Source organism: Mus pahari, chromosome 23 (assembly GCF_900095145.1).
Source record: "Mus pahari chromosome 23, PAHARI_EIJ_v1.1, whole genome shotgun sequence".
Classification (NCBI taxonomy): Eukaryota; Metazoa; Chordata; class Mammalia; order Rodentia; family Muridae; genus Mus; species Mus pahari.
Window position 1 is genome coordinate 40,338,842 of NC_034612.1, and position 11,192 is coordinate 40,350,033.

An 11,192-nucleotide genomic window follows, 5' to 3' on the forward strand; every position below is an offset into this window, starting at 1 on the left:
AGAGAGGCAGAGAGGCAGAGAGGCAGAGGCAGAGGCAGAGGCAGAGGCAGAGGCAGAGGCAGGTGGATCTCTGTGAGTTGGAGGCCAGTCTGCTTTATAGAGAGAATTCCAGGACAGATGAAGCTAGACAAAGAAACCCAGTATTAAAAAACAAAACAAAACAAAAAGCTATTTTCTATATGTCCAAATTACGCTGCTATTTAAAACATATATCATAAGGGCTGAGAGGTGGCTTGGTGGTTAGGAGCACTTGGTGTTCCTCCAGAAGACCCCAGTTGGGTTCCCAGCCCCCATATAAGTGACACACATCCACCTGTAACAGCAGCTTCAGGGGATCCAGCACCCTCTTTTAGCTTCTGTGGTCACATACACATGATGCACACACATAGAGACATTAAATAAAGCTTAATATATATGTAACTTTATATTGACATATAAAGTATTTAGTATATAATTTTTACAGACATAAATAAAGTGCTTAATATATTTAATGTAATATAATGAGTGTATATGATATATCATATATATGTTAATTACTCATAGAGCCACATGGTTATTTTTCTGCCAGCCCCCTGTTCTTTGGAATCACTCAATACTTCATTTGCCAATGTCTAGATTTTTCTTAATGAAAGGCTCCATGGTATTTCTGGGATTACCTACCACACCGTTATCCCTCAGGAAATTAGCCTCCAAACTCGAAGATGCTCAGGTGCCTTACAGAAAACAGCGTAGTATTTAGATTAATCTAAGTATGCCCTCCCATAGGCGTTACACCATCTCCAGACCATCTGTGCCACCCCACACAGCACAAGTGCTGTGTAAATAATAGTGTTGTGTTTAGCGAAGACAAGGACAGTGTGTTATTCATACGTATTCTGTGCTGCTGCAAGCGCAGGATGTGTTTGTGTGTATGCACATGTGCCCTTGTGTGTGGTGTGTGCACATGTGTCCTTGTGTGTGGTGTGCACATGTGTCCTTGTGTGTGGTGTGTGCACATGTGCCCTTGTGTGTGGTGTGTGCACATGTGTCCTTGTGTGTGCTGTGTGCACATGTGTCCTTGTGTGTGGTGTGTGCACATGTGTCCTTGTGTGTGGTATGAATACATGTGTGTGCAGGAGTACACATGCATGTAGGAGTTCAGAGGCAGGAGGAAGACATCATGCTTCCTTCTCTGTCTCTCACCACCTTACTCCTTTGAGACAGGGTTTCTAACAGGACCTAGAGCTAGGCTGGCTGCCTCAAGCCTCAGTGACCCCTGGCCTCCACCCAGAGTTTCACATCTGTTTCCTTCATAATTACCCTTTATTCTTGGGAGGAAAGAACTTGGACTTTGCCTGGCACCAGACACATAGTAGGTGCTTTATGAACAGGCATGCCTGAGGGGGAAGGGAAGTGACGCATATTTTTTTGTTGTAGCGATACTGGGATCGAACCCAGAGCCTCTCACATGCTAAGCACACCCTCTGTGATGAGATTGCATCTATAGTCCTGGAAAACGGACTTTTAAGAGTCCCTGAAGAATTTAGGCAGAAGGAAACAGAAGTAGGAATGAGCAGATGGTAGAGTAAAAGCAACCCAAGAGTAGAGAATTCTAGCATTAAGCCAGGCATCTTTGCTATTTGCTATGAGAGCCGCGAGCTATCTACTGAACATCATCATTTGTTTTTTTAGCTGTGTGCATGTGGGAATGGGGTTATGTGCACGTTAGTTCAGGGACGTGGAAGCCAGAGACATTGGATCCCTTAAAACTGGAGTTCCTGGTGGTGATTCTGAGTTTCCTGACATGAGTACTGGGAACCGAACCCAGGTCCTCCGCGAGAGCAGCAAGCGCTTTGAGCCATCTCTTCAGCCCCATGGCATCATTGCGTTTTTAGGAACTGAGAAAAGACATCCTCATCCATAACCACAAACAGATAATACCTTGGGCACAGTTGTCTGTGTGCCGGTGTCTAACGGTGGTTGGTGATGTTCCGAGAAAGAAATCAGAGGAGTCATGTGACTAGGTGATTTTCATTATTCTGGTATTTGTTACCCTCTCTGTTTAAAAATATTCAGCGAAGCACTAAAGAATAAGAAACATTTGCAGATGTGTGAGAGCACCAGGCTAGCAAGATTCAGAAGCAAACTGGGAAAGGCCTCTAGGGTCTGTGGCAGGTCGTTCTAGACAGGGGTAGGAGAAGGAGGTTACTGTTGTAAAGTATCATTTTCAGGAACTGCAGCTTTCTTGCGCCGAGCAAAACGATTCGGGGATGCTATTTCAAAGCTGCCAGAGCTCCGGAGGAATTCATGACTCCAAGCTGAGGAAGCATCTATGTGCCATGCCGTCTGAACTTTCTAAGAGGAGCGAAGCTGGGATGAGTGGACTGTCCATTGGAATGTTCCGGTCATTTAATATGTAAAATGCACTGCGTCTTCATAGATTGGAGTTAGGATCATGCAAAAAATATCAGTCAGTTGATTAGATTTATTGAATTATGAAGATGCTTGAGATACAATGGTCATTATAATAAAATATCCAATTATGAATTTATAATTATTCATTTGTAATTACTTATAATCACAACTAGTGATTTATAATTACTTTGGGTTTCCTTCAACCCAGAACCTAACATCCTCACTCTGTTAGCTGCCTGAGAAAATAAATAAATAAATAAATAAATAGGTAGATGGTTTAATTTGTGCACAGTGGTAGAGAGCTTGCCTAGCAAGCACAAGGTGCTAGGTTCTGTCTCCACCACTAGAAAATAAAATTACAAAAAATAAAATAAAAAAGATTTAAAAGGGTGAAATTTAATGTTTACCTCTTTGTATAAAGAGAAAAGTCAAACTTAACATCGGAACTGGGGACGATTCTTGTTTAAATAATCTGAACTAAAGTTTCTTTGGCAGACTGCCATTCATAGCAACAAATTTAAATATTTAAAGAGGATAGTTCATTCTGTGTATGTGTGTGTGATTTAATTTCAATTTTGAAGAAATAAAAATATTTTTTGTTCACTACACCTAAAAATTTAATGATAGCAAATTCAAGATGTTGTCTCTTCCACCTTAAGAAAATGTACTGATTGAGTGAGATTCCTGTCTGTCTGTTTTCCCCTTGAGGGGAAATGACTTGGGTAGGGAGGTAATTATATGTGGTATATTATGAATCCCTGTATTCCTCTTCTCTTGCATCCTTTAATGTTTAAAGAATCAAGACATCTGAGATGCCTCAGGAATAGGATAGCACTTTAGATGGTTCGTCAATCGTTTCTTATTTTATTTTATTTTATTTTATTTTATTTTATGTATATAAGTACATATGGTCATGAGCCTTCATGTGGTTGCTGAGAATTGAATTTAGGAACTCTGCTCGCTCCAGTGAACCCCACTTGCTCTGGTCAACCCCGCTCACTTCGGCCCTGTTCACTCCAGCCCAAAGATTTATTTCTTATTATATGTAAGTACACTGTAGCCGTCTTCACACATACCAGAAGAGGGCGTCAGATCTCATTATGGCTGGTTGTGAGCCACCATGTAGTTGCTGGGATTTGAACTCAAGACCTCTGGAAGAGCAGTCAGTGCTCTTAACTGCTGAGCCATCTCTCCAGCCCCACACTAATCATTTCTTTTTTGTTAAATTCATTTTTAAATTTTATATATGTACTATATTTATATCAGTTCCCCCTTCCTCTCTTCCCTCCAACCTTCCCCATACCCCCTCCACAAAAACATGGCTGCTTTTCCTTTTATTAGATTTATTTTCTTCTATGTGTATGCGTGTTTTGCGTGCGTATCAGTGTGTGCACTGTTTCTCTCCTAGTGCCCGTGGAGTTCAGAAGATGGCATCAGAGCCTTTGGAACAGGGGTTGTGAGCTTCCATGTGGTTGCTGGGTCCTCAACAAGTGCTCTTCACCACGGAGCCATCTCTTCACTCTGCCTCTGCTGAGCCATGGCTCAGTAATTAATGTTTTCTTCAATTATTATTGTGTGTAATAATTTCAGTCTTGGGGAAACATCTAGTTCTACTTTAAAATGTGTTTTAATGGGGAAAGCCTTTGGTTTTATCTGTCCGTTCACATTTAGCCTCACAGTAATACTGGGAATTGCAAAGAAACGGTCACTACATACCGAGCCTGCTTGTCACCACGTTTCTCTGTTAATATTCAACACTTTTGTGCTGCAAGACTCCACTTCACTGCGTATTTAGAAATGAAACCTTGTTCTTGGTGTTTGGGATGTGGGATCTTCGTTTTCTCCTATCGAATGATTGCATCACGATTTGGAGAGGCTTCCCTCCCCCGCCTCCTCCCTCCCCTCCCCCAGCACTGCTCATGATCAAACCTAGGACTCCAGTATGCCAGGCAAGCACTCTGCCATTCAGTTTGACAAAATAGTTCTGAGTCCTGGGTATCCGGGATGCCATGCAGGCGATTTTCAGAATTAGCAAAAGAATGATTTCACAAATCCAGTAGCTGGATCAGAAATGATAACTCTAATCTGGACAGACTTGGGGGGAAAAATATGTCTTTCTCTTCAGAAAACCTGTCAGAGTTTAGAGATCTGTTTCCAAAAAGGGTATAAGGAGAATGGAGAAGGAAGAGACGGTCTATCAGAGTGGTAGTGTGTGTCCTGGGTTAGGTAAAGAAGGGTAACATCCCACTAACTTCTAACTAGCAACACAACCTACTAGGCATCCAAGCAACCAGAGCAAGTGGAGATTGCTGAACCATCAGATCCTCTGTGATGTTTGTGTCTACTGATCCCTGGCCCAGTTTAAAAGGACACACAGAGAGACAGAGACACACATACAGAGAAACAGACATACACATATATGTGTATACACACAGAGAGAGAGACAGACAGACACACACACATAGATCAATTACTTAACTTTTGACTCATACTGTATTAAGAGTGAGAGGTAGAAAGGTGTGTGTGTGTGTGTGTGTGTGTGTGTGTGTGTGTGTGTGTGTGTGTTTGGCTGTGTGTCTGTGCTTGCATAAACAGGCATGCATGCACACAGATTGCTGATGGACAAGGCCGGAGGGCATGGCTAAGGAGGCTATTAAAGACTTGCGAATTCTGCACCAAGAAAAGAATGCAGGGCCTTACAACATAAATCGAGCAAGGGAAAAGGGAACAGAGGACAAAAGGCGTGAAAATCTGGAAGCAGAAGGAAAAAAAAAAATACTGTGGCTAGAGCAAGCGGGAAGCTGGTTTTTCTCAGACCACCAAACCCTGTGAACATTTTAGCAAGAAGCAAGGCAGCGCCCGCCCGACAAACACAACATTTATCTATGATCTGCGGAATGGCGGGCGCCATCGCTGCTGGGGTTGAAGCTTGTTTTCTAGACCTCTGGCTCTCCAGCCGGGCTTCCTGAATTTCTGGAGAAGCCATCTGCCAGGTGGAGCGCAGGATGGAAGGGTGGGTCTGGGCGATCCAGGCTTCCCGGCACTGCTGCCTTACCGCACACGCCCACAACCGGTTCCTTCCTGGTCGCGGCTGGTGATCGCTCATGTCCCTTCTAGCCAATTTCAAGTTGGCCGCCAGCCAAATATGAATCCAGAAGGATGTGTACGAGTGTGCAGCTCGAATCACAAAGATAAAAGTGTAAAAATACTTCCCCCAAACTGGTTAAAAAAAAAAAAAATCTCTAAGTGTTGTGGGAAATTAAACTCGCAGTTCCCATCGGCTTTCAATCTTACATGGCTTGTGTTTGTTTTACAGCTGGACACCGATAAAACAGAAAATTCACACTTGATACCACTTTTACTGTCATTCGCAAGGGCCTGTGTGTCCCATCTCCCCTCTTCTCCAGCCCCTAACGATTTATTCAGGATACCGTCCGCCCAGCCCCACCCCTGTGCTATTAACAGCAGAGGGAGGAGCTAACTTAGTAATTCTACACCTGTTCAAGTCCCCGCCCACCAACTTGTTAAGCTTCCCAAACAAGTGTTAGACCAAGCATGAGAACTTTCAGTCTCTGATGCTGGGGCAGGAGGTGGTTCTGGTCGCCACTGGGTTTGGCTTTGACGAGTTTTGTTCAGAGTCTCCAATGAATCTGCTACAATGGCCGTTGATGACAGCAATTTATATTCCAGAACAAAGAACAAGTTAAATTCATCTCAAAATGAATTTAAATCATTGAGACGGAGCAGCCTGCCACTTGAACTTCCCATCGGAAATCACGTTAAAGGAAAACTTCAAAGAAACATCAAAAACCTGGAACCTTTTCACCTGAGGCGTCCCAAAAAGAGACCGTCCATATTCCCAGGTAGGAATTGTTTGAATTCGTACTTTTCCCGTTAAAACGAAACAATCAAACAATAAAAGCAACGTATACAATCAAATTGTAAATAACGCCGGTTCTTTTTGAAGGCTGGAAGTGCGACTGTAATCGTGACCTTAAGGAGTTAGAACCATCTCTCAAATATGTCCTTGAAGAGTTAGAACTGTCTTTGCATTTCAAAGCGCCGTGTGTCTTTTTCCTTTTATATGATTGGCTGTGAGTCCTTTCGGGCTCAATTGTTGATAGGCAGCTGTGGATTGTTAGCATCCAGGGGTCTGTGGAACTGCTTCGCTTGCAAGCCTGAGAATTCTGTGCATGCCCAGGGTTGGATTGTTGAGTGAAGCTGACAGGTTTTTTTTTTTTTTTTAATGTGCGCCAGAAATCAACAGCAATAAGTTCTCCGGTGCGTGCTTCAAATTCCAACCCTGCATCAGAGCCTGAGACCATTTGTAGTCGCGGGCTCAAATCAACAATGTGGTCGAGGTGTGGGGGTGGGGTGGTGATGGGGTGTGTGTTAAATGACAGGAGAAACATGAATCTCTGTCTTGAGAAGGGTCCGTGACATCTGTGACATTGGCCTTCGACATTCTTCGGGGAGTTTATTATGGATACGGTTAGAGAACAGAAGACACCTGCCACGGGAACCCTAACTGTTCACCCAACTGTGCCCAGTGACCTTTGCGGTTTGAAGTATTTAAATGACTTGATTTCAATGTCATTTGACTTGAAATTTCTAGGAAACACTGGATATGGCCCCTTGGTTGTGGTAGGCTGTTTTATTGTAGTTCTTTAAAATGTAGAATAGATTTATGACAATGCTGAGGGCCGGCTCTGCTGTATTAGAAAATGAGAAAATAACGCGGTCCAATATTATTTCATAAAAATTACATTGCGTTCCTCATTCGCTGGCTCTTTATACTCCTTTAGGGAATTAAGTAGAAAATAATTTGGGGACCTAGGGGCACCAGGTCACAAGCTAAAGTTACAGTTCTTTTATATTTATTTTATACGTATGAGTGTTTTGTTGTCGTGTATGTGTACTTTCAAGCCTGATGACCATGGAGAACAGAAGAGGTTACCAGATGCCCCAGGCCTGGAGTTACACATAGTTGTGAGACACGGTGTAGGTGCTGGGAATCAAATCCAAATCCTCCGAAAGAACGAAAGAACAAGTGTCCTTAACCACTGAGCCTCCCTCCCCCGCCCCCACACACCAAAGAGATACTTTTTTTTTTTTTTTTTTGGTGGAGCTGTTGCTGTATTGAGTTTCTTGTTATTTCTCTGTTCTTGTGCTCTTTTAGTGGGGAGGGGGCGAGAAGACCAGGGTTAGAATCGACCAGAAGATGGGAGCTTTGAATGGGTTGGGAAAGGAGAGAGGGGGTGGGATGGCAGCTACTGGGCGAGGTAGCTTTTGGATGTCTAAGGTAAAGCCATCTTTGGACCTGGAATCTCCAAGAGCACCATTGGTAGTGTGGTGGTTTGAGTAGGAATGGCCCCATGTATTTGAATCCTTAGGGAGTGGCCCTATATGAAAGCATTGGGAAGGAAGGGTGTCACTGAGAGTGGGCTTTGCGGTTTCTAGAACCGCAAGTCCGGCCCAGTGGCTCTTCTCTCCTCCTGCTTTTGGATCCAGATGCAAAGCTCTCAGCTACCTCTCCAGCACCATGTCTGCCTGTGTGTCGCCATGATGACGATGGACTAAACCTTTGAAACTGCAAGGTAGCCCCAGTCAAGTGATTTTCCTGTAAGGGTTCTGTGATCCCGGTGTCTGTCGCAGCAATAGAACAGTAAGATGGGTACCAGGCACACAAACCTGCCTTGGTTTCCTGAAACCCACGGCTGGCAGGAATCATTTTCATCACTTTCAGATGGGCTGTGTGTCTGTGGGCATGTGTGTGTGTGCATGTGTATGAGTGTGTGCAGGTGTGTGGGTGAGTATGTGCATGTGTGCGTGAGTGTGTGTGTGTGTGTGAGTGTGTGCAGGTGTGTATGTATATGTATGTGTTTATGCATGTATGTGTTAGTGTGTTTGCATATGTGTGAGTGTGTGCGTATGAGTCTGTGAGTGTGTGTCTGTGTGTGTAAGAGTGAGTGTTTGTGAGTGAGTGTGTATCTGTGAGTGTGTGCAGGTATGTATATGTATGTGTGTATGTATATGTGTGTGTGTGTAAGAGTGAGTGTGTGTGAGTGTGTGCATGTGTTTGTGTGTGTTTGTATGTATGTGTGAGTGAGTGGGGGGGGTTCCCTCGCTCATTTCTTCTACAATCATCTTCATTCTTCCTGTCTGCTTTTATTGGTTTGTGTCAGACCTGGATTTACATATGTCTCCCACTGTCTCCAACATAGCCTCTCCTCCCATTTCCCCAAGGCTTGGAGCACCTTGGTCCTGAGCCATGCTCCCCACCTTGCTGTACCGTCACTTGGCCTTGCTGGGCACAGCCTCTTATCCTGGACTTTAAGGAAATCTCTCTTTCTAACATCGAGCTGACAGATCTGATCTGGTGAGGTGAAGGGTGACACGTTGAAGTCTGAAGAGCTGGGTCCAGACAGTGTCTGAGAGCGGCCGCCTGTGTGTGCCCAGCCTCCTCACAGGTTGCTGGGGCCGACTAGAGTCTTCGTTTCTGACCCTGCGCGTGTCTGTTTTGGGGGCTCTGGGTTGGAAGTGTTTGTAGTACTAAGGTTTGAACCTGGGGTCTCACGTGTGGTCCGGGCAAGGCTCTACCACTGGGCGGTGTCCCCAGAACTCTCTACTTTATAACAAAGATTTTTATTTTTTGTTTGTGGTTGTGCATGTGCAAGTGAATGTGCACTTCTGAATATATGTACAAGAGAGGGGGGAGGGAGAGAAGGAGGGCTGCATATATGTACAAGAGAGGGGGGAGGGAGAGAGGGAGGGAAGGTGTTATATTCTCTGGAGCTGGGGTTCCAGGAGGTTGTAAGCCCCTGACATAGATGCTAGGGACTGAACTTGGATCTTCTGGACCACCTGAACTGCTGATCCATCCCTTAGCCTCCTTCTTGCATTATAGTTTGAAACAAGGTACACTAAGTTGCTCACTGTGGTCTTGATCTCACTATCAACCAGGACAGTCTTCAATCTGTAATCCTCCTGTCTCAGCCTTCCAAGCAGCGGGGATGACAGGTCTGTGACACTGGACCCAGCTTGGTTCTTCCTATTTCTGCCCCATAGTTCCCTCTATGAGTACAGCAGCAGGAGACGGACTGTGCCCACCCCTGCTACCTAGGGACCTGGGCAAGTTAGAGTTACCTGCCCACAGTCTGAGCAACCCTGGCTATTGGAGTTCTACCTCCTCTCAGTTCACCTATGGCTCCACTGTCCTGTGGCTTGCACCAACTGTTCCCCACAGGGTTCCTGCAAACAGAAACACACACTGGCTGTGACATCTATTCCCAGTGTATGCTGCTATACACGCACACAGGAACATCAAATTTAATAAACAGGCAGGAGCACGGGATTTGGGGTGCAAAGGTGTCTTCCATGGTTAATAGACGGCACACCTGAGGCTGGGGCTTGAGCTCCTTGGACTGGGGCATTGCAGTCTTTACCACCATGCCCCACTGACCACTCATTGGCTGCTGAGGCCACCTGTCTTATGAGGCGCAAGACGTGTTCTAGTCAGACCTCCTGCCCTTCCCCACGTGCCCAAAGACAACTTGCGCCTCCACCTAAAGTCTCCTGTCTTCTGTATGTGCTTCAGTGTGGATTTAGTCCAATTCAGTCATTCATACGTTCATTCACAAACTCTTCACTTAGCTCTTACATCAGAATGGCAAGCGTGCCTTCAAGGATCTAACTCCAGTTTACCTTTTCTTGTTCTCTGTCATCTTGCCTGCAGGTAATTACCTATCTAAAAGGTAAATCTGTTTCTTTTATTTCTTAATGATTCACTGAGCAATCTTAGGATACTCACTCTTTAGATAAAGTCCAAACTCAACAAGAAGGATAAGAAATAGCAAATCTGCCAACTGACCCCTGCCCTGCCTGTCCTCAGCCCCTCCTTGTCTCTCCTCCTCCTTTTCTTTCCAGGCTTTGCCAGTTTCGGACGTCAGCCCTCCGAGCTTGCTCTAGCAGAGTTAGGCATACGCACTGCCCTACCTCGCCAGTACCTGTGTGAGCAGCTGTGCCTCCCTTCTGAGCCCTCTGCGGGGTGGGCCCAGTCTTTGGACTGCTCCGTCTCCTAGCATTTATCCTGCCGTGTTGTAATGGTCTCTTTTACTCGTCAGTCTCCCACTAGCTGGTGATTCAGGGGTTGTACCGGTCTTGTTGACTGGTGGATACCTGTTATCTGCCACAATGACTGGCACATAGCATGCCTGCCATCCTTCCTCTGCCCCGCAGACATCCAGAAGGCTGCTTCTGTTAATGTTCCTCCTCATTTCTCTACACACACACACACAGACACACACACACAGAAAGAGAGAGACAGAGAGAGAGACACAGAGAGACACAGAGAGGCCTTTTGCCCACTCTTCTGTTTTGTTTTGTTAATGGGCTAGAAGGTCCAAGTCCACACATCCATCTTTTGTAACCACCTAGAATCTTCCTCTGATACCTTTTCCCCTCCTTTCGCCAGCCCCCTCCTTTAAGAGAGCCCCTACCCTTATGCCAGCCCCTTCATTTTCATCAGCCCCTACCCTTACGCCATTCTCCGCCTTTATGTAAGCCCCTCCCCTTACGCCATCCCCTCCTTTATGTGAGCCCCTCCCCTTACACCATCCCCTCCTTTATGTGAGCCCCTCCCCTTACATCATCCCCTCCCCTTATGTGAGCCCCTCCCCTTATACCATTCCCTTCCTTTACAACAGTCTCCTTGGCCGCAATTCTGTTAACTTGTTGTTTGTGTGTAAACTCTTAGGAAATAGATTATACTTAAAGAGAGTCTTGTGTATGTCCTTTTC

At 45.2% G+C, this 11,192-nt stretch overlaps 1 protein-coding gene across 6 annotated transcripts in view; it reads left to right on the plus strand.

Annotated features, from left to right (window-relative positions):
- Fry (FRY microtubule binding protein) overlaps nt 1-11,192 on the plus strand; it is a 398,256-nt gene that overhangs the window by 80,295 nt on the left and 306,769 nt on the right. For 5 of the 6 annotated variants that reach the window (XM_029533775.1, XM_029533774.1, XM_029533777.1 and 2 more), the window contains exon 1: nt 5,939-6,257. The exons of the other annotated variant lie outside the window; for it this stretch is intronic. In XM_029533775.1, coding sequence (XP_029389635.1) covers nt 6,053-6,257 — 205 coding nt within the window. In that variant the 5' untranslated portion in view covers nt 5,939-6,052. Of the gene's footprint in view, nt 1-5,938; nt 6,258-11,192 lie in introns of those variants that run through there. 6 annotated transcript variants of the gene reach the window in all.